The sequence below is a fragment of the Mirounga angustirostris genome, unplaced genomic scaffold (genome assembly GCF_029215605.1).
Source record: "Mirounga angustirostris isolate CCGP_5_RB_7025 unplaced genomic scaffold, mMirAng1.0.hap1 SCAF_3, whole genome shotgun sequence".
Classification (NCBI taxonomy): Eukaryota; Metazoa; Chordata; class Mammalia; order Carnivora; family Phocidae; genus Mirounga; species Mirounga angustirostris.
Window position 1 is genome coordinate 187749073 of NW_026991711.1, and position 23976 is coordinate 187773048.

General features: G+C 40.1%; 2 protein-coding genes across 7 annotated transcripts in view; both read left to right on the forward strand.

Moving 5' to 3' along the window:
* DIS3L2 (DIS3 like 3'-5' exoribonuclease 2) overlaps positions 1–23976 on the forward strand; it is a 353809-nt gene that overhangs the window by 39209 nt on the left and 290624 nt on the right. For all 6 annotated transcript variants that reach the window (XR_010410345.1, XM_064587245.1, XM_064587247.1 and 3 more), the window contains 2 exons: positions 15672–15821; positions 16353–16510. Coding sequence is in view for 5 of the 6 variants with exons in the window: in XM_064587245.1 (XP_064443315.1) it covers positions 15770–15821; positions 16353–16510 (210 nt within the window). In the remaining variant the exon portion in view is untranslated. The remainder of the gene's footprint in view (positions 1–15671; positions 15822–16352; positions 16511–23976) is intronic.
* Positions 21285–23618, forward strand: LOC123838730 (small integral membrane protein 30-like). Its single transcript, XM_054505953.2, has one exon. It carries the CDS (start codon positions 22945–22947, stop codon positions 23122–23124), a length of 180 nt encoding a protein of 59 aa, XP_054361928.1. The 5' UTR covers positions 21285–22944; the 3' UTR covers positions 23125–23618.

Below are 23976 nucleotides of genomic sequence, written 5' to 3' on the forward strand. Positions count from 1 at the left end.
TCATAAGAAAGAATACATGAAATTTTTTTAGATCTACAATTCTGAAAATATCTTTATTCTACTACTGTACTTGATTACTAGTTTGCATATAGAATTTCCAGTTAGAAGTAATTTTCCTTAAATTGTTTTTGCTTCTTTATTGAGGTATAATTTATTTAAGTGAAATATTTCTCATGCTTAACATTCATTGAAGATCCAGGTTTTGCTCTGCTATCGTTTCCTTTTATCCCAAAGAACTTCCTTTTGTGTTACTTGTAGTGATGTTCTGCTGGTAATGGATTTTCTTGGTTCTCCTTTAATCTGAAAAATGTCTTTCATTCCTGACAGATATTTTTACTGGATATAGAATTCTGGGTTGATAGTTTTTCTTTTCAACCCTTTAAAGATGTTGTTCCACTGTCTTCTGGATGCCTTGAAAGAGGATGATAGGAAATGATAAGAAATCTAATGCTGTTGAAATTGTTCCCCTTTATGTAGTATAGCATTTTCCTCTGGCTGCTTTAGATTTTTTCTTTTCTTTGGTTTTCAGCAGTTTGATTATGAGTCTGGATCTAGTTTTCTTTGAATTTTTCCTCTTTGGGGTTCATTGAGCTTCTTGAATTTATATATTTGTCTTTCTTCAAGTCTAGGATGTTTTTGGTCAATATTTATTTTACTTCTTTGGCTCATTCTTTCTTTTCTGGGATTCCAATTATTCATATGTTTGATTTTTTTTGACAAAATAAACCTTAAGTCCATAAGGCTCTGTTCATCTTTTTTTTCAATCTTTTTTTCCTCTTTTTCAGAGTATGTTATTTGTATTGATAAAGTTTAAGCTCACTGACTATTCTTATCTCTCTATTTGCTATTAAGCTCATCCACAGAATTTTTTATTTCAGATATTATATTTTTCTATTTTGAAATTTCCAATTTTATTTTATTTTTTATAATTTAGTTTTATTAACATATAGTGTAATACTTGTTTCAGAGGTACAGGTCTGTGATTCATCAGTCTTACACAATTCACAGCGCTCACCATAGCACATACACTGCCCAATGTCCATCACCCAGCCACCCCATCCCTCTCACCCCACTCCAGTCCAGCAACCTTCAGTTTGTTTCCTGAGATTAAGAGTCTCTTATGGTTTGTCTCCCTCTCTGGTTTTGTCTTGTTTCATTTTTTCCTCTCTTCCCCTATGATCCTCTGCCTTGTTTCTCAAATTCCACATATCAGTGAGATCATATGATAATTGTCTTTCTCTGATTGACTTATTTTGCTTAGCATAATACCCTCTAGTTCCATCCATGTTGTTGCAAATGGCAAGATTTCATTTTTTTGATGGCTGCATAATATTCCATTTTATATATAAATGTGGTGTATATATACCACATCTTCTTTATCCATTCATCTGTTGATGGACATCTAGGCTCTTTCCGTAGTTTAGCTATTGTGGACATTGCTGCTATAAACATTGGGGTGCACGTACGCCTTTGGATCACTACATTTGTATCTTCAGGGTAAATACCCAGTAGTGCAATTGCTGAGTCATAGGTAGCTCTATTTTCAACTTTTTTTTGTTTTTAAGGATTTTATTTATTTATTTGAAAGAGAGAGAATGAGAGAGAGAGCATGAGAGGGGAGGAGGGTCAGAGGGAGAAGCAGACTCCCTGTTAAGCAGGGAGCCCGATGCAGGACTTGATCCCAGGATTCCAGGATCATGACCTGAGCTAAAGGCAGTCGCCCAACCAACTGAGCCACCCAGGCACCCTATTTTCAACTTTTTGAGGAACCTCCATACTGTTTCCCAGAGTGGCTGCACCAGCTTGCATTCCCACCAACAATGTAGGAGGTTCCCCTTTCTCTGTATCCTCGCCAACATCTGTCATTTCCTGACTTGTTAATTTTAGCCATTCTGACTGGTGTGAGGTGGTATCTCATTGTGGTTTTTTTTTTTTTTTTAAGATTTTATTTATTTGAGACAGAGAGAATGAGATAGAGAGCATGAGAGGGGGGAGGGTCAGAGAGAGGCAGACTCCCTGCTGAGCAGGGAGCCCGACGTGGGACTCGATCCCGGGACTCCAGGATCATGACCTGAGCCGAAGGCAGTCGCTTAACCAACTGAGCCACCCAGGCACCCTCATTGTGGTTTTGATTTGTATTTCCCTGATGTCAAGTGATGTTGAGCACTTTTTCATGTCTGTTGGCCATTTGGATGTCTTCTTTGGAGAAATGTCTGTTCATGTCTTCTGCCCATTTCTTGATTGGATTATTTGTTCTTTGGGTGTTGAGTTTGATAAGTTCTTTATAGATTTTGGATACTAGCCCTTTATCTGATATGTCATTTGCAAATATCTTCTCCCATTCTGTCAGTTGTCTTTTGCTTTTGCTGTTTCCTTTGCTGTGCAAAAGCTTTTTATCTTGATGAAGTCCCAATAGTTCATTTTTGCCCTGTTTCCCTTGCCTTTGGTGATGTGTCTAGGAAGAAGTTGCTGCAGCTGAGGTTGAAGAAGTTGCTGCCTCTGTTCTCCTCAAGGATTTTGTTGGATTCCTGTCTCACATTTAGGTCTTTCATCCATGTTGAGTCTATTTTTGTGTGTGGTGTAAGGAAATGATCCAGTTTCATTCTTCTGCATGTGGCTGTCCAATTTTCCCACCACCATTTGTTGAAGAGACTGTCTTTTTTCCATTGGACATTCTTTCCTGCTTTGTCGAAGATCAGTTGACCACAGAATTGAGGGTCCATTACTGGACTCTCTATTCTGTTCCATTGATCTATGTGTCTGTTTTTGTGCCAGTACCGTACTGTCTTGATGATTACAGCTTTGTAATAGAGCCTGAAGTCCGGAATTGTGATGCCACAAGTTTTGCTTTTCTTTTTCAACATTCCTCTGGCTATTCGGGGTCTTCCTGGTTCCATACAAATTTTAGGATTATTTGTTCCATTTCTTTGAAAAAAGTTGATGGTATTTTAAAAAATTTTTTGTTGTTATGTTAATCACCATACATCACATCATTAGTTTTTTATGTAGTGTTCCATGATTCATTGTTTGTGCATAACACCCAGTGCTCCATGCAGAACGTGCCCTCTTTAATACCCATCACCAGGCTAACCCATCCTCCCACCCCCCTCCGCTCTAGAACCCTCAGTTTGTTTTTCAGTCAAGTTGATGGTATTTTGATAGGGATTGCATTAAATGTGTAGATTGCTCTAGGTGGCATAGGCATTTTCACAATATTTGTTCTTCCAATCCATGAGCATGGAACATTTTTTCATTTCTTTGTGTCTTCCTCAATTTCTTTCATGAGTATTCTATAGTTTTCTGAGTACGGATTTTTTGCCTCTTTGGTTAGATTTATTCCTAGGTATCTTACGGTTTTGGGAGCAGTTGTAAATGGGATCGACTCCTTAATTTCTCTTTCTTCTGTCTTGTTGTTGTTGTATAGAAATGCCACTGATTTCTGTGCATTGATTTTATATCCTGCTACTTTACTGAATTCCTGTATGAGTTCTAGCAGTTTTGGGGTGGAGTCTTTTGGGTTTTCCACATAAAGTATCATATCATCTGCAAGGAGTGAGAATTTGATTTCTTCTTTGCCGATGCTGATGCCTTTTATTTCTTTTTGTTGTCTAATTGCTGAGGCTAGGACTTCTATACTATGTTGAACAGCAGTGGTGATAGTGGACATCCCTGCTGTGTTCCTGACCTTAGGGGAAAAGCTCTCAGTTTTTCCCCATTGAGAATGATGGGTTTTTCATAGATGGCTTTTATGATATTGAGGTATGCACCCTCTATCCCCACACTGTGAAGAGTTTTAATCAAGAAAGGATGCTGTAGGGCGCCTGGGTGGCTCAGTTGGTTAAGCGACTGCCTTCGGCTCAGGTCATGATCCTGGAGTCCCAGGATCGAGTCCCGCATCGGGCTCCCTGCTCAGCAGGGAGTCTGCTTCTCTCTCTGACCCTCCTCCCTCTCATGCTCTCTGTCTCTCATTCTCTCTGTCTCAAATAAATAAAATCTTTAAAAAAAAAAAAAAGAAAGGATGCTGTACTTTGTCAAATGCTTTGTCTGCATTTATTGAGAGGATCATATGGTTCTTGTTCTTTTTTTTATTAATGTATCACATTGATTGATTTGTGGATGTTGAACCAGCCTTGCATCCCAGGAATAAATCCCACTTGGTCATGGTGAATAATCCTTTTTTTTTTTTTTCAAGATTTTATTTATTTATTTGAGAGAGTGAGAATGAGAGAGAGTACATGAGAGGGGGAAGGGTCAGAGGGAGAAGCAGGCTCCCTGCTGAGCAGGGAGCCCGATGCGGGACTCGATCCCGGGACTCCAGGATCATGACCTGAGCCGAAGGCAGTTGCTTAACCAACTGAGCCACCCAGGCACCCCGTGAATAATCCTTTTAATGTATTGTTGGATCCTATTGGCTAGTATTTTGGTGAAAATTTTTGCATCCGTATTCATCAGGGATATTGGTCTGAAATTCTCCTTTTTGATGGGGTCTTTGTCTGGTTTTGGAATCAAGGTAATGCCTCATAAAATGAGTTTGCAAGTTTTCAAGATTTCCATTTTTAAAGGAAATTTTTATTTCTCTGTTGAGATTTTCTCTCTCTTCAGTCATTCAAGTGTCTTTTCCTTTCCTTCAATGAGCATAGTTATCATAACTGGTTTAAAGTCCTTATCTGATAATTTTAACCTCTGAGTCATTTTAAGGTTGATATCTATTAATTTTTTTCACTTTAGAATGGGTCAAATTTTCTGTGTTCTTCGTATGTCAAATAATTTTGGGTTGCACCTTGGATATAGTTAATCTGAATTCTGTTAAATTCCACTGAAGAGTGTTGATTTTTTAAAAATTTCATTGGCAGTTAGCCTCAAGCCACATTAGGCTCAGACTATAAGTCTTGTCTCCCATAGGTTCACATTTCAGTTCAATTTTTTAAGGCTTTATGATGTTCTGTTGGGTCTTTCCTACATATCTACGGTGTTAAGGGGTCAGTCCGAGACTTGTACAGTGTTGATAAGAATTAGGGGAATCCCTTCTTCAGCTCTCCTATTCTAGATTGCCCTTGGCAGCCAGCTGTTTTGCCCTCCTTCTGGCTAGTCTGTAGGATTTCTCTTGAAGTTTTAGCTGCCTGTACTGCCCACTCCTTTGACTATGGCCTGTCCTTAGGGCAAAGCTGTGCCCCCCTCCAAAACCCCCAAACCAGAAAACCAAAAACCAGACACATGAAACTCACTTCTGTGCCAGTTGTGTCTCTAGATTTCTCCTCCTCCCAATCTGTTTCTTTTGTTTACTCTTCAGAGTCTTCACGTAGTTCTGTTCTGTACTGTTCTTTTCTTTTCTTTCTTTCTCTTACCCCCTACCCCCCGAGTTTGTAGTTGTTAACTCAGTTTGTTTTTAAGTCATTTTTCAGGCTTTGATGCCAAGCTTGGGCTTTCCCATCTTATCATTTTCATTAGGAATTCACCTAGTGTGATACTGAAAAAACCTTTAGTAAGAGATGAGACCTGAAAAATAGGTATGTTAAGAGTTCTCTAGAGAAACAGAACAAATAGGATATAGATAAAGGAACATATTTATTATAGGGATTGGTTCATGCAATCAGGGAAGCTGAGAAGTTCCACAATCTGCTGTCTGCAAGCTGAAGACCCTGGAAAGGTAGTAATGTAACTCATTCTGAGTCTGAAGATCTAAGAATCAGGGGAACCAATGATGTAGCTTTCAGTCCAGTCTGAGGGTCTGAGAACTGAGAGTGCTGAGAACAGGAGAAGATCCATGTCCCAGCTCAAGTGATCAGACGGGAGGGGCCAAATTCTTCTTTCCTTGGCCTTTTTGTTTTATTCAGGCCCTCAACAGATTGGATGGTACATACCCACATTGAGGAGAGTGGACTGGTCTACTGAGTCCACCAATTCTAATGCTAATTTCATCCAGAAACTTCACAGACACAAACATACCCTGAAATAATGTTTAGCTAAATATCTGGAGACTCTGTGATCCAGTCATGTTGACATAAAATTAACCATTACAGTAGGTTAGATTACAGAGTTGCAGTGAGGAACCCTGAAAGGTTTTGAAAAAGCCCTTGATAAGATACCTCCTGTGTGAAATATGGATTGAAGAAAAAAATTAGTGGTTGAGAGACCTGTTAAGAAATTGTTGTAATCTTTAGGCTATTCTGTTGCAACAGCCTGATTTCAGACAGTGCTGATCAAGTTGGAAAGGAGAGAATCTATTTAGGACACATTTTGAAGATAGAAGCAATGGAATTCGGTATAGAGTCTTATTAATGGAGAGAACAATATTAGATGACTACTGTTTGCTGCCCAGGGATGATAATGATGTCATTAATCCAGATGCAGTAAGTATGCGGGCGGAAAATCTAGTTTGAGGAGAATAATAACTTGAATTAGAAACATGTTACTTTGAAAGTGCTTGCCAATATTAATGAGCAGGAAGTTGGAAAGTTAAAGAAGAGCTTCAGAGAGCAGGGCTGGAGGTATACATTTAAAATTCTTTAACAGAGAAGTGATATGAGGCTTAAGAATAGGATCTTGGAGAGGCTGGGTGGCTCAGTTGGTTAAGCATCTGACTTGGCTTCAGCTCAGGTCATGATCTCACAGTCATGGGATCGAGCCCTGCGTCAGGCTCTGTTCTCGGCATGGAGTCTGCTTTATTTCTTTTTCCCTCTCCCTCCCGCTCATTCTCTCTCTCTCAAATATATAAATAAATAAATCTTAAAAAAGAAAAGAATAGGATCTTGCAAATGGCAGAAACTTAAGAGGTAAGTGAAAGAAGAGGAGTCAGCAAGAAAATTTGAGAATTGCAGGGAGAGTTGGAGGAGCCAGGAGACTGTGGTGTTCTGAAGGGTCAAGGGACTTTGTAGTCCAAGGATATGGTCAGTGGCATCCTGTTCTAGAGGGTCTAGGAAAAATTAACTGAGAGTATGCTATTGTTTTAGTAATGAAGATTTTCCTCTTTAGGAATACGGAAAGCTCTATTTTTTAAGATTTATTTATTTATTTTAGAGAGAGTGAGTGTGTGAGCAGGGGGAGGGGCAGAAGGAGAGGGGAAGAGAGAGAATCTCAAGCATACTCTGTGCTGAGCAAGAGCCTTCAACAGATTTTTTTTTTGGTGATGGGGATAAGCCAGCTTTTCTAACTGTTGTCAGAAGAAAGACTGGTTTCCAACTGTCTTCTATGCCATAATGGGAAGTGCCAACCTCACTCTAATCTGTTGAAGGTATTTGAGAGGTAATAAGAGAGTGAGTATCTAGGAAGAATAAAGGTTTAAGGAAATAAGGCTAGTATTTAGGGTTGTCTCCTATGGATGCTTACTAGTTTTTAGAGAGATCAGCTGAAAGACTGAGAAGCTGAAAAACTGAGCGGTGTACCTGATATTATCTTAGGGCTAGAGAGATAGAGATTGGAATTTAGGTCCTGCTAATGTGGGGAGTGTGTGGTCCTGGTGAACCACCATTATTTGGGATTGGGATGCTGAAGGGCTACAATCTACAAGTAAGGTTGAAGTGGATGTAGATAGGCCCTCACAGAAACTGTATCTCTACTTTGAATGCATTTAAACACTGAAAGCAGATTGAGGTAATTTATTATGTTTGTCTCAGGTGCTTGGCAGAAGCAAATGAAAATCCTGTTTGGAACATGGTAACATTATGCTAAGCCTCAAATTATCACTATAGAAATCTTGGAAATATAAACTCTAGTTCATAATAAAAAAAATCAGGCACAAATGATCAAACAACATGAACAAAATGAAATAGAAGCAACAGAAGATAGTATTAGATACATCTGGGCCTCTGTTATTGGAGTTTTCAGGAGCAACTTTAATATAGCTATGCTTACCTTGTTCATAGAGACAAAGGACAAGATTTACCATTTTTAGCAGAGAACTGGAAACTTTTAAAAGAAAAAAATGGAAAATCTAGGGGCGCCTGGGTGGCTCAGTTGGTTAAGCAACTGCCTTCGGCTCAGGTCATGATCCTGGAGTCCCTGGATGGAGTCCCGCATAGGGCTCCCTGCTCGGCAGGGGGTCTGCTTCTCCCTCTGACCCTCCCCCCTCTCATGTGCTTGCTCTCTCTCATTCTCTCTCTCTCAAATAAATAAATAAAAATCTTTAAAAAAAAAAGGAAAATCTAGACTTGAAAGCATAACAACTGAAATTAGGGACTTAATGGTTGAGTTTGATGGAAGATTAGAGCTGATAATTAGTGAAGTGGAAGAATCACTGAAGAGATTGAGGAAGACATAGAGACACTGAAAGGTCAAAAGTGTGTAATTAAAGTTCCATACAAAGTGTTTAGAGAGAATGGGGCAGAAGGGTTATGGGACAAGATTGGCTGAAGACTTTTCATAACTGATGAAAGCTATCAAATAATAGTATTATTGCTTACACCAAGCAGGATTAAAAAAAATCCATACCTTGGTATATTGTAGTAAATTGGTAGAAAACCAAGGATGAAGAGAAAAATTTCAAAAGCTGCTGTAGATGGGGAAAGGGAACAGTACACTTACAAAGAATAAAAAATTAGAATAACGACTGACTTTTCAACCGAAACATTGAAGGCCAGAAGACAATGGAATATCTTCAAATTACTGAGAGAAAATAACTGACAATCTAGAATTCTAAAACCTGTAAAAATTTCCTATGAGAATAAAGATGAAATTCGAATGGTTCAGTCCTGACAGGAACTCTTTAAAATGCTCAAAAGACACATGTGGCTTGTGGCTACCATACAGGACAGTGCAGATGTCAGAAATTTCCATAATTTCAGAAAGGTCAACACTACTATATGTACTAAGAAAATCACAAGGGTATTTTGAGCAACATTCTACCTCCTCAAAAAGGGAAACTTTAGATGAAATTGATAAATTTCTTTCTAGATGCAAATTACTAAGACAAGAAATTTAAAAATCCTAATTATTTTATATGTTAATACATTTTTTTTTCTTATGATGTCTTTTTCTGCCTTTGGCATTGGGAAATACTATCCTTGTGGAATGAGTTGGGAAATATTTTCTCTGTTTTCTGGAAGAGTTTGTGAGGGATTATTATTATTTTTTCTTTCAATGTTTGGTAGAATTTACCTTAGCTTTCTTTATTAGAAGATTTAAAATTACTAATATAATTTTCTTGTTATATATCTATTTAAGTTTTCTATTTTTTCTTAAGTCAGCTTCAGTAATTTGTGTCTTTCTAGGAATTTGTCCATTTCATCTCAGTTATCTCGTTGGCCTAAAAGTTGTTTGTTGTATTCCCTTATAATTCTTTTCTGTAAGGTTAGGAAAGAGGTGCCCTCTTTCACTCCTGTTCTGTGGTCACCTTGTGGAGGTAGAATGGACCCCTTCCCAATTAGTAGGATGTATATTGATTGCACCCTATATAACAGGAGAATTTGAGAGAGAACTTATTACTCACCTAAGAGACTCCTTGGCAGAGTAGGGTGGGTACAGGCATGTCTGGCCTGGCTTGAGTGATGCAGAAGGAGTGGCTTAGTTCTTTATAATGGCTAGGGGACTGGAGAGAAGTTCCTATGTGCAGACTGGGGATTTGTGAAATTCGAATTTCCCACTGGGGCCAAAGGTTGGGGGGCATATGGACTGTCTTATCAAGCTGTACAGATGGATCAAAGGGGAAAAGGGAGGTAAGGCTTAAAATAGGTTGGTAGTCAAACATTGAAAAATGGAGCCAGGCTCTTTATCACAAGTTTTTAAATTGGATTTTTAAAAAATAATTTTACTTCATATTTCTTTTCTTCCTTTCTTTATATTGGATCATCTTATTGATCATTTTTGTTTTCAGGTTTATTGATTCTTTTTATGCCAACTCAGATCTGCTATTGAACTCTTCTAGTGAATTTTTCATTATAGTTCTTTCAACTTGGAATGTACTTTTTTTTTTTTTTTTAAAGATTTTGTTTATTTATTTGACAGAGAGAGACACAGTGAGAGAGGGAACACAAGCAGGGGAGTGGGAGAGGGAGAAGCAGACTCTCCCCCGCCGAGCAGGCAGCCCTATGCGGGGCTCCATCCCAGGACCCTGCGATCATGATCTGAGCCGAAGGCAGATGCTTAATGACTGAGCCAGCCAGGTGCCCTGGAATGTACTTTTTTAAAACAATAATTTCTGTCTATTGATATTCTCTTTTATTTTTTAAATTTTCTTTTTATTATTTTGTAAAAAATCATTTATTTATTTGAGGGACAGGGTGCACGTTTGTTGAAACCTGGACATTTTTGATAATATATTTGGCATTCTGATTCCTTTTCCCCTGGAGCTGGTTGTTCTTTTTGTTTGTGTAGTGACTTGTCTGGACTTATTCTTTGGAGTCTGTTTCTCCCACAGTGTGTGGATGCTGATGTCTCTGCTAGTTCTTCCTTTCTTGTTTTTATTTTTAAGTCCAACTTTCTTGTAGTTGCCCTTGGGTCAGCATATCTTAATGGTCAGCCTATGATTCTCAGAGGCTGTGTTTAAACTCTGAAACAGTGAGGCCCCCATCCTCTGTCAGTGGTTCTCATGAGACTTGGGGGAATGCATTCAAGTTCACACAATTTACACATCAGCCCAGGCTTTTGCTTTCTGCATTTGCAAGGCTCACATTTATCCAGGGATGAGTAGCTCTTTAGGGCCTTCTCATTTCTTTCCTGCATGTTTAAAGTCTTGTGCATGCACATAGCAGGAAAAAGTAGATTCTTGTCAAGGTCCACTTTGGTTGTCTCATTTCTAATTCTCCCTGTTAAATTTCTGGTTGATTTCCTGATTTGTAGCTTGCCCTAACTAGTATTGCAGATTCAGGCTAGTTGTGATATTGGCCTTCTAATTTTTTTTTTGTGCCTGGAATCATTATTGTTTTTGAAAATGCCCCTGGGCATGGAATTCTTCTTGCTCTGTTCCAAAGAAATTTAGCTCCTTCTGGTAAATGGAACTGCCAGTCTTCACAGCTTGCCCTGCCCTGGTGGGACTTTCATACCAAGGGATTGGGAGCGTGTGTGGGATGGTGGGAGCTCCAGGTTAAGCCACCACACACTTCCTTTGTTCTTAACAAGATTCAGTAGATTTTCTTGAGTAAACACATCTCAATTTTTTGTATGTCTTTGGTCAATATCCTGACTCTTGAATAGTTGGTTTTGATAATTTTATCCAGTTTTATTGTTATTTTTGTTCTAGGGGATAATATTTATCATATTCCTTATTCAACCATTCTGGGCATCATTTCCCGTCTTCTCTCTTCCTCTGTCTCTTTCTCTGTCTCTCTCATACATACACACACACACACATACACACGCACATTTTTTCTTTTTTTAGAGAGCATGTGTGTGTGTGTGAGTATGTGTGGTGGGTGGTGGGGGAGGGGGAGAGGAAGAGAGAGAATCTTAAGCAGACTCCATGGCCGGTGCAGAACCCGACTTGGGGCTTGATCTCACCACCCTGAGATCGAGACCTGAGCCAAAATCAAGAGTCAGGCGCTTAACCGACTGAGCCACCCAGGCATCCCTCTGCCTCCCTCATTTTTTTTTTTTAAAGATTTTATTTATTTATTTGACAGAGAGTGGGAAAGAGAGAGCAAGAGAAAGCACAAACAGGGGGAGCAGCAGAGGGAGAGGGAAAAGCAGATTCCCCACTGAGCAGGGACCCCAGGAACATGACCTGAGCTGAAGGCAGACGCCCAACTGACTGAGCCACCCAGGTGCCCCTGTCTCCCTCATTTTTAAACATTTAAATTTTACTCAAACTGAATTTTATTTTAGAACGTGTTATAAAGTACACTGTATTGGCCGTTTGGTTAAGTAGTGTCTTAATACAACTTGTTGACTATTTCATGTGTTTCTCAATTATTTGTAGTATAAATTGTTTATTTCTTTAATTTCAGTGAGGTTTATTTTAAACTTTTTAAAAATTTATTCCATCAATAGTGTGTTCTTTCATTTGTTTTTACCATGTCTTGCTTTCTGTTGGCTCCATCTTAGCTTCTGAATAGGCTCAACCTTTTCTGTTTTTAAACTTTTCTTTTGATTTTATCTCCTTGGGTTTTCTTTACTGCCCAGGTTCATAAATTTCATCTGCTCTTGCTTCTTATCAGGGCTGAGTTATAGGGTAAGGCAAGTGAGATGCCTAGGGCATAAACATTTCAGGAGTCTCTCTCAAACTCCTGCAAGTGCAGGATGCAGGGTTGGTACTTGCATGGTTTTGCTTTTAAGAATTTTGCATCCTAGGTGCCTGGCTTGCCTCACACTAGTCCTGGCCCTGCTTAAATTTCTCATAGTGGGTATTCATTGTAAGCTGTTTCTATTTCTGTTCCAAATAGGCTTCATTTATTCAAGTTTTGAGCAACTGCTCTGCGCTATGCATTGTGCTAGGTTTGGGGAATATAAAGGGTCTCAAGACACCGCTTCTTTCACCTAGATTATTTCTTCAGATTTACTCCTTCTCAAGTCTAGTGCCTTTCCCCCCATTCTGCTTCATTCCTGCCTTTTTGTACCATGGGACACTGTTAATCATTACTGCCTGTTCATCCTCACCCCAGCCCAACTCTTCAAAATACACAGCTATTTCCATGATAAGACACCCTCTCAAGGAACCAGTACATCAGTGTCCCTCATTCTGAAAGCTGATGAGGATTAGAAATTGACTTGTCCTTTCAGTGTGTTAAGGTAGGGGGGCCCAGGATTTCTCTTGGGTTAATGGGCCTTTAGACCCATGTTGCTGGGAAGGTTGCTTGTTCATTCATCTTCTGCTTTGTATCTTCTCTGTTTGGAATCTTTCCATCTCCTTCCAGTACTTTGATACCCAAAGGCAAGCTGATTCTCCGCCCAGCTATTTGGCTGACTCTTGCCAACTTTGTTTCCTGGGTCCTGTGTTCTTTTCCTGTTCTTTGCTGACTTGTTTTTAGTGTAATTTCTCTGAATGACCCTGCTCTGCTTAGGTGTTCTCACTGCTTATTCATGAAAATAAACTCATCTACTCATTTAAGGAGTGAATAATGAACACATATTCCACCCCAGGTACTATAGGAGTCACTGGGGTTATAACAATGAACCCAACCAAATGTTCCTTGTCCTCCTGAGCTAGAGAGACAAGTTAGGTATGAATTACATCAACTGGGGGGTATTTGCTGTGAAGGAAAGTTAGAGATGCAGCTGATCTTGAGACATTTGAGTTGAGATCCTGGTCTTCATTTCACTTAACTGGCAGTCAGTTTTGAGCTCTTGCCTGCATCAGGACTTGATACAAAGCACCCATTTTCAATTCTGGCTTTTGTTTTTGTATTGTCTTTTTCCTGCTGCAGCTTGCCCCCAACCCTACACCTTACCCAAGGCTGCCATGAATACAATTTACAATTACTGCCATGAATACAAATTACAATACAGTCTTACTCAGTAGTGGTTGTCAAGCATGATCATTAACTCGTTCTCCTTTGGAAGTTATTTTCTCCCTTGTTTTCTTAACAGTTGACTGTGTTGGTTCTTTTCCTACATCTTTGTTAGCTTCTTTGTTATATTTTCTACTTCTTCTTTGTATTTCCTAAAAGTTGCCCTAACCCAGATTTTGTCCTGGGCCCCTTCTGTATCAGTTTAGCCTTTCTTGGCAGTCTTGTCCATTCTAGAAAACTCTGGGTTACCATTTTTATGCAAATGGATGGCTAATTTATCTAAGTTATGCTCTAGTTTCCAAGTATTTGGGTTAGAGGTACACACAGAGGCACATTTCCATGTGTACAGGTGTATGTAGAGGTGTGTGTTCACGTAAAGACAGGGAACACCCTAAGTGGAATTCATTATCTTTAACTCAGTGATGTTATAATCTCCCAGTCTCCTTGCTTGAAATCTCGAACATTTCCCACCTTCTTGCTCTCGAGATTCCAGATCTGCCTGGCTGCCAAGTTGGGGCCAGTTTGTCCTGTAGTAATAATACCATGTCATGGGTTTCTTCTTTTCAGTGTGTGCTTGTTCAGCTCTAGTTTAGGCCTTCCTTCCTTTCTCCCTGTCTGTTCTGGTTCTTTCCTAAGGTGCAGCTGCCGCTTTCTCAATTCCAGATGACTCTGAATCCTGTGCCAGGTTCATTTTTCCTGAAACACAATTCTGATCTGTTGTTCTTCTCTTCTGCTCATTCATGCTTCAGAAATTCCCTACTGCCTTTGAAAAACGGGCTGGTTTTCTAGACCTTCCAACTTGTTTTATTTTCCTTGCCACTGCCTCCCTTCATACTGGACTCTCTCCAAATGGAATTAATGTTGTAAGAACCTGCCTGTGTTTTTCTGTTTGTGTCTCTACTTTTGTTTCCTTTGCCAGCAGCATTCTTTTCTCACATTCTCAATTCTTCCTTCACATCTTTCCTGAAGTTCTCTCAGATTTCCTGACCCAGAGATACTTTCTTCCATCATAAGTACATTTACCCATACTTAAAAAAAATAGAGTGCTATCACTTCCCAACTTGTATTGTTATTTCAACATGATTTTTATAACTCTAATTAGCTTTTGTGTTCTTCATTGTACCTAGTATAGTACATTGTCTGAGTATTTGTTGAATTAATAAGTGGATGAATGCCTTCTGAATTAAACGATCAGAGAGTCTGGCCTCCTCCTCTGTGTGCCCTTCCCATTACCTTGTTGTTTATCTAAGACCATCTGTTTCTCTCCCTTCTTGCATTTTTTTTTTTTTTTTTTTTACTTTATCCCTGAATCTCTTTGTGTATTGATAAGTGGCCTATTACCCTTTGTCTTTGTAGCTTCTCTTTTCCTGAGTTAGTATTAATTTCACTTTAAAGAAAAATGATGTCATTTCAGTGAAGGATGTTTGTGGGAAATTTGAAGGAAATGGAAGCTAGTGTTGAGAATGACATCTTGATCCATTTTATGGGAAAGAAGCCTGCCCACCAAAGTATAGGCTTGAATCCCTGGGCTGGTGGCCAGCTGAGAGTAGAAAGTAGAAGTTGTGTTGATGTGTTCAGTATCCAGGTGGAAGGCCAGGGGCCAGCTCCAGGGCCCTGGATTCCAGTCTACTGATCCAGACAGCTGCCGTATATTCCTTAGAAGCAGCTGCCTTGAGCTTGCGGACAGATGATTGGTTTGAAGTGATGTCAGGTACGAGTAGGGAAATAGATGTCTAACTGCAGTGTTGCCATTTTTTGAAAGCTAGTGAACCACCTGGGGTTCCCTGCATAGTTTTGGATATCCGGTTGTGGCAGTGAATTAGGTTTTGTTGATGGATTGCAAAGGAATTAATTTACTTGGTTTCATAGATGAACGTCATTTGTCCGACATGAAACTTAGTAAGTGCTGCATCTTTTGAGTCCTACTTTAGTACCTATTTCATTATAGCCTTGAGATTCCAGATCTTTATACCTTTTTTCAAAATTCTATTCCCTCCCGCTCTTATCCATTTCAGAAGCCGAATGGAACTGCAGAACTCTTTCATCCCTGCCTCATTGCCCTGTTTGTGGAGGTTTTTAGTTGAAGTGGCCCAGACAAACAGGCTAGCGATACCTTGAAAAGAAACTGAGCACAGATGGTGTGCTTGCCTAACTGCCTAGGAGAAAGTGACACTGGGACCCAGGAGGCCCCCCTGCCCCTCTGATGTTTTTGTCACGCGCGTACCACATTTCTGAGAGCAGAGAGGAGGCTACAGGTTAACTGCTCGTCAGTCACTTATCTCTCTTTGATTTCAGCTAGTGACGACTAAGCTACACAAGGCCGGAAGAACTCTGAGCTGAGCAGTGGAGGCCCCCTCTGGATCTGGAGAGAAGAGGCGACTTTGGAACCAGTAATGAGCCATCCTGACTGCAGGCTGAACCTCCGGCCCCTGGGGACCCCCAGAGGTAGCAAAAGGAAAATGGAGTCTATTCTAGCAACTGGAGACCTGAAATGAAGTAACAGTGGAATGGAGGCGCAGGGCGGATCTTAGGGCTGAGGGACACTATAGTTCTTTTGGTGACCTGTTATTCTTCCATGTTATTTATTCTAGAATTAAGTGTGGTTTCTTGTTGTCTTAATGTATTGTTATATTGAGTCTAGCTGTTTGGTTTCCTCCAGAAAAGAGACAATCTTTTAGTAATTCCTATTTTAAAAAGTTTGTGTCTATAAACAGCAAAGCATATTGAACCCATTATTCAGATTATGTTCTGTGCACGTTGTGGTGCTGATTTAAAACTTAAGTCTCATCTCTGTACATTTTATTCATGTTTCCTTACTCATTCTTTCCTTTTTGTGACTCTTTGAAATCATTATCCGAGCATTTCATTCTTTTATTAGTCTTTCTACATTAAAAAAAAAAAGGTAAAATGTCTCCAGTTTAAAAATACAGAGATGTTTGGTTGAGGAAAGAGTTGATTGCTGCCTCATGTTTCTAGGTGTGTCCTCTGTGGTTGGCCCACATGGTGTTGGTGCTTCGCCAGGTGACAAAAAGTCAAAGAACAAGTCCATACGAGGGAAGAAAAAGAGCATATTTGAAACCTACATGTCCAAGGAGGATGTCTCAGACGGCTTGAAGAGAGGAACACTTATCCAGGTGCTTAAAACATAAGAGGCGGCTATTCCTTGACTACGTGGAATCAGAAGTAATCTATTGCTCATTAAACTGTTTATTGTTCTATATTGTGTGCTTGAGGGACATGATGTGAGAGCAGGCACAGGACTTCCCACTTCTACACCTACAGTGCAGTTCGGGGTGGTAAGCGGCACAAGACAGACAGACCAAGTGCTCTGAGATTTGAGAGGAAGGAGCCATTACTTAAAGTTAGGGTGGTCTAGGAGTTTTTTGTGTTTTTTTGTCTAGGAATGTTTTATTGGAAGGGATATATTTGGACCAGGCCATGAATTGGCACAGTTGGAACAAGTGAAGGTAAGAGACAGAGCTTTACAGATGGAGAGACCAATGTGTGCTACTAAGACAGAAGTGGGCAATAGGGTTTGGCTGTAAGGAGCATTGAGAGTTCAGTTTGCCTGGAGCACGTGGATGCTAAATGATGGAGACTAGGCTTGAAAAGGAACCACTAAACAGCACCAGACAATATTTGTTGAGTGCTTTATAGTTTACAGAATACTTTTACAAGCTAGGTCAGTGGTTTGGCTCAGCAAAAGTTTGTTGAGCATCTACTGTGAGCCGGGAACAGTTCATGGTTGGGAGCATCCATGCCTGGATGCTCTCGAGACGAAGGCGGATGGGACCAGTTTTCTGTTCTTTGAGCTCCCAGCCCAGTGCGGGCAGGCAGTCATGTGAATGGATGATTTGGGGATAAACAGTAAGTGCTCAAATAAAAGTGTTAGCAGGCTGTATGGGAGGGTGGTGGGGGAAACTGGGAGCCTGGAGGAGGTGACTTCTTGGTGGATATTGAAGGATGACTAGTTGGTCCCTATTACATGAGTGATATGTGTGTGAGAAGGAGGTAGAGAGTTGTAGCACCGATGAAAACGTGACTTGTGAAACAGTGTGGAGTAAGGCAGCTTTGGTCTCCTTAGGCATGAAATATGAGGCAGGAAGTAGGTGATGATGAGATGGAGAGTGAGGTAGGGGCACATATTCTTTGAATTAAGTGTATTTTATAATTATTGGATTGGTATTTAGAGGCATTGCCATGTGTTACCTGGCTTACTTGAAAATGTTGGTTGTGTTCCATTCTGAACACATTCTCTCATTTCTCTCATTCTGAGAGCCCAGCTTCTATATTTGTTTTGGCTTAAGATCCAGCCAGTGAACAGATACTGTCATCTTCTTTTCCTTTTTAATCACCTTTTTGTATTTACCTGTGGTCAAGTGCACATATGATTAATGTAGATTCTTTTTTTTGTTTGATTGTAACCTTTTGACCCCCTTCATCTACCCTCTGCCTTTGCCCTGTATCCCCGCCTCCTCTGGCAACCACCAGTCTATCTCTGAGGGTTTTTTTGTTTTGTTTTTTAAGATTCCACATATAAGAGACCCAACAGTATTTGTCTTTCTCTGTTTGACCTGTTTCACATAGCATAATGTCTTTGAGGTCCATCCATGTGGTCACAAATGGCAAGATATCATCCCCCCTTTTTTTTTTTTGCTGAGTAATATTCCATTTTGTGTGTGTGTGTGTGTGTGTGTATGTGTATGTATACCACAATTTCTTTATCCATTCCTCCTTCAGTGGACATTTAGGTTGTTTTCATAACTTGTCTATTATAAATAATGATGCAGTGAACATGGGGTGCTCATGTCTTTTTGCATTAGTATTTTTATTGACTCTTGAATGGAAAACTTTTTTTAAAGATTTTATTTATTTATTTGAGAGAGAGAGAATGAGAGAGCACATGAGAGGGGGGAGGGTCAGAGGGAGAATCAGGCTCCCCGCCGAGCAGGGAGCCTGATGCAGGACTCGATCCTGGGACTCCAGGATCACGACCTGAGCCGAAGGCAGTCGCTTAACCAACTGAGCCACCCAGGCGCCCGAATGGAAAACTTTTTAACAAACGAGTTGATCTTTCTGATTTTAGAGGTACCATTAGCCACCCCCCCCTTTTTTTTTTAACTTCTCTTGGATTTCTTTGACAAGGCCTCTCTTAGGACAGTTGAAGCTGCATTTGGACATTTGTCCCTTCATTAATCCGTTCATTTGCTCTTTATCCTTCAATCCACTTACTGAACTCCATTTTATCCAGAAGTTTCTTGGCCTTCATCTTGTTTCATGTATGAGGACCCTTTGTGCTTTTCCCATTTTCATTTCCTGCCACTCTTCTTCAGGTACATGCTGCTCTAGTCACCCTGATCTTTAAGACCTTTCCTGTAAAAACTCTGCTCTTTGCTTTTTCCATGACTCTGTACACACTGTTCCTAGTGCTTGGAATGTTTTCTTCCATTATCTTGATGTAATTGTGCTTGAACTTTAAGTCCCTACCTAAATGTTACCCCTTTGAGAAGCCTTATTTTAATTCTCCAATTAGAATTGGCCATGACTATTTTCTTGAATCTGACTTCGTTGTTTATCCTTTATTCTAAACTTATTACCATTTCTTGGTATTTATGTTTCCTCAAATAGATCATTCACATTCTTGTGGGGAGGGTTGTATCTTATTCCCACAAATTAGCCCAGTGTGTGACATTTGATTGATATGTAATAAGTTTATATTGAATAAATATTTATTTACTGAGTGAATAAAGGATCAGGGTACTGTCTTTTGAAGAAGGGTGAGGGAAACTCTGTTGTAACTTGGAAGAAAAATTGCTTATAATTTTGGTTATAGAATTTATAGAGATAGGATGAGGAAAATATTCTGGAGTGATACAGTTTTTGCTCCTTCCTATTAATTTTTACTTTTGAACCAACTCTTTGCTGGTATTAAAACAAAACAAAAAGTTGATCAATATAACAACTCTCTTTCCCAGGAGTTTGTAAGTGATTCCTCCTGGCTTGTGACATCATGAGACTCTGCAGCCAGAGCCTCCCCCCACAGATGAGAACAGTTGTTCTTTGCAGATGGGGAGAGGAATGGGTTCCAGATATGAGGTCACCGTGTGAAATATACAACACTGTAAATAAGATTTTCATAGGCAGGGAAACAGAGTCCATCTGCTTTCTGATATGAACTTTATGTGTTCAGGCTTTGATGGGTAAGATAAAAAGCTAGACAAGAAAAGCTATTTAGATGTTGTTGTAGAAAAGTAAACTTATTAGATACACTTGAAAGTATTTGTTAACTTTTATATTCAAATTTAAGTATATTGTGACATCCCTTTTTTTCTCCCCATCCAGAGAAGAAACTTTTATTGAGAGATATTAAGGAGATATTTTAAAAATAAGAGTAGAATAATACTTTTATTTTGTTTTCAGTACTTTGAACAATAATTTGACATTTCATTGGTGTTTTGCCCTATGTGGGAATGAGGAATCCATAGTGACCAAAGGAATCTCTTTCCTGTGTTTGAACGGACCAGCAGTAACACATGATCATGTACATGTAATTTTGAAAAAAAATTTTTTTTTGTAAACAAGTTCTCACATCATACATACATCCTTTCTCCATAGATGCAGTATAGGAGGTTGTTATAGGAGGTGTTGGAAAAAATGAAAGTATGGGATAGGCCTGGAGGGGACTCAGGTTTGGGGTGATGACCAGAGTAACATGGGTATGATGGTAGAATTGGCTGGTTTCCTGATCTCAGGTGATGCTTTGGCTGAAGATGGCTCAGGTTGATCCCTCAGAGCACCTGAGGCATGATATCAGAGTTCCCCCTAAAATAGAATATTGGTGTAAAGTTGTTATTGGACCTTACAAGAATTCCTAGTCCAGGAAGATAGGATAGGATGGGTTAGTTTCTAGGACCGTCACCATTTGTTAAGACTGAAATCAGCTCGAGAACATTTGGGTATGAATTAAAGAGAAGAATAGAGGTGACATTACAGTGGACTGCCCAGCCATTCGGAAGGCACAGATGATCTTCATAAAATTACTGGCAGGGCTGGTGGGAGAGCTTCAGCTCTGTAGCATTCGTTAATTAGCTCATGTTTCTTGACTGTCTACTAAGTGCCAGGCATATACCAGTGAGTGAGATAGGTGATTCACTGGGGGAGACGAGCAAACACAACCAAAGACATAAAGAGGGAATTACAGCATGTGCTGAGTGCTGCTAGGGAAGTAGGAAAGATGAAAAATGAAGAATTAGAGAGAGCCACTTTACATGGGGTGGTTAGCTGCTCTGAGCAGGTGATTTCTGAGCTGAGATCTGAAGGGTGAAAATGAGTCAGTTCTCAGGAGAATTAGGCAAAGAACATCATAGGCAGAGAGACCAGCTAGTGGAAGAATGGCAGGCAGAAAAAAAGCTTGGTGTTTTTGAGGAACATGAAGGGAGCTGTTGGACATAGTGAGCAAAGGGAATTACGATACGGGAATAAGCTGGAGAGTCAGGCAGCCGCCACAGCAAGGCTGTGTTGGAGAGTTGGATTTTATTAAAACTGAAAAGCTTCAGTAGGGAGAGGGCATGATGTATTTTATGCTTTAAAAACATCTCTCTGGCAGTTGTGAGGTGAATAGACTCAAGTGGAAGCTGGGTGAGAATGTGGAAGGCCATTAGAGTAAACGGGGCAAGGAGAGAAGGGTGGTGGCAGGGAATATGGTGGGGAACGGACGGCAGTGGAGCCGGAACTGGCAGGAAGCTGATGGCTTAAATGTGAAGGTGAGGCAAAGGGAGGAATAAAGCAGGACTCCTAAGTTTTGAGTCAAGCCACTAGATGGATGATGTTGCCATTAACCGAGACAGGGAAGACAGCGGCCTGGAAGGTGGTGCTGGGGTGCTGGGGGAAGGGAGCAGATGGCATAAATGAGCAAAGAGGCCCTGGTGATGACTGTGGCAAGCAGAGGCAGTCGAGGCAGTTACGAGCGAGGACTCTGGGACCAGACTGCTGGGCTTGAATGTGGTGCACAGGTGGGCACCTCTCAGCACCTCGGTGTTCTCATTGGTAAAAGGGAGAACAGTAGTACCTACCTCATAGGATTGATTTGAGGGTTAAATTAGTTGATGGATATAAAGCTCTTAAAACAGCGTGTAACGTGTAGTATACTTATATAAGTGTTATTTGAGATTTTTTTTTATTGCTATAAGAGAAACGTTTGTTATTCAATTCAGGTGGTTGCTGCCATGGAGGGTTAGCTGGTTTTTAAAGAAAATGTGGAAATACATATTTATGTGTCAAATTCCTTTGCTTTAAGTATTCTCAAACATCCTGTAAGCCAAATAAAACATGTTTGTGATGGCCAAGTTAGGCTTATTAGCCCCGTTGTGTGGTATTTTTCTACAGTAACATTCAGCTCCTTGGGTGTGAGCGTGGAGAAGGCAGATAGTTGGGGTTAACTGAGAGTGAGGGCTTGCTAGTTGAATAGAAGAGGGAGAGTGGCCCAAGACTCAGGGTTTGCAAGGGCAGGAGGTAATGACAGGCCATGGCAACTAAGTGGCCAAGGAAGTGACTAAACATAGTGTGGGGACAAAATGTGGTCAGGTCCATGGGTTGGAAGTCTTAGTGCAGACAAAGAATTGTTGAAGTGGGGTTTTTACCTAAAGTGAGATGGAAGGATAGAAGACTGTGATCGGAAAGTGTGATATTTGAGTTTTCATGTTTGGAGTTGGTATCATTAGCAATGGTGCCAGGAGACAGCAGTGAACATGGGGGATAGTGGTTAGGGTGGGTGGAGGAAAAGGTGGCTGGAGTGGCCGGCTAGGGTTGTCTGGTCAACCATGTGGATGCAAAGCTCCATGAGTGTTTATAGGAATGGCGATGCAGAGGAAGACACTGAGCCACGAGTCAAAACATTAGTGGAAAGGTTTGAAGTGAAAGCACTGAGGAGGTATAGCAGGAGCTAATGACATGATCTTCAGAGGATCTAGATTTTGATCAAGAATGGAGGAAAAAAAATATTTTTAAGTTACAATGGGGCAGCCTGGGGGAACCTTCTTCTTCTGGTCCCTGAGACACATGGGATAGGGGAGATAAAATAGACTCCCTTTGAGAGCACTTCAAGGGAAGTGATCAAATCAAGGGGACAACCAGGTTTCAGTTAAGTCAAGGAGCACAGGAGCGTTCAGAGAGAGGCTGGAGCCTGTAGGAGCCTTACTGATCAAGTTCCAGGCCTAGGAAAGGGTTGAGGAGGAAGATGAGCGATGAGGGATTGGAGTAGATTAGGTGATTGTCATAAAAATGTGGAAATGGAAGTCCTGGATTTTGCAGGTGAGTAAGACAAAATCTTGCTGGAATGCTCCTTTAACTAAAATGCTCTTTTAGTTAAAAGACCATTTCTTGGTAGTTTGGAATGGTAGACCATTCCTCTACTGGCTGCTTCCAGGAAGGCTCTGTCACATGGAACCTCTTAGCCTCAGCTGTCCGGAACTGCAGGAAGTGGCTCTTTCAAACCAGGTAGAATTATACATAAATCCTTTTTTTGAAACCTTCAGCCTTCAAGATCAAGATACCTGAAGATCCCAACATCATGACCTCAGTTTCAACACAGTTGCTCTTGGTCCTCATCTCACTGCTTCTGGTGCTGCCTGTTGTTGAAGCAGTAGAAGCTGGAGATGCAGTCGCTCTCTTGTTAGGTGTGGCTCTCAGCATTACAGGCATTTGCGCTTGTTTTGGGGTATATGCACGAAAGAGGAATGGACAAATGTGACTCTGATGGGCCTTCGCTATCAAACCTTGCCTGGAAAACCTTTCTGTTATTGAGGTTAAAAACTGAGCTTTAATGTCGAAAGGTTCCCAAGAAATAGGGTATTTTCACATTCTTGTCTCCCTGTAAATGGGAACAAATTAATATTTGTTAAATGGGAAAAAAAAAAGTTTTCTTCACAACAAATAATGCAATGAAAAAGCAGTCTATAATTCATATATGCTAGTTAGAGGAAAGAGAAGTCAGATGACTGAAATTTACATATTATTTCATAATTTCTCGGAATTCTCAAAGCGCATGAAATAGGAAGAAGAAAACCCTTGCCCAGAATCCTAGGAAACTGCCAGTTCCTCCATCACTGAGGAGTCTTTTCTCCATATTTTTATTAGATTTTTGTTTGTTAACTCCCAACTTAATATTGTACTTAGATATCAAATACAGTCAGTCAAATAAAATTTTTATTTCTTGGGGGGGGTAAGAAAAATATCTAATGTTAAGATGGAGACAATATGTAATTTAATGTAAAAAAATATATTGACATTGAAATGGAGAAGAGATTTAATGTTAAAAAAAAAACAAACCTTTGTATTAACTTAGTAACATCTCCATGATGAGAAGTACTAAAAATTAAATATAAACCCATTATGTTGTGTTAAAAAAAAAAAAAGACCATTTCTTGACATGCTTTACTGACAGCTTCTTTCATCAGGCTGTGGGGTGGACTCTGGTCTTCTGTGGAATTCTGTTAGAGTTTCTTTTTCCTCAGTACGATTTGCACTCCCAAGGGAGTCTATTCTTGAGGTCCATTTCCTAAGAGTATGCTCCACTCAAACTGCAAATGTTTTTCTTGAACAA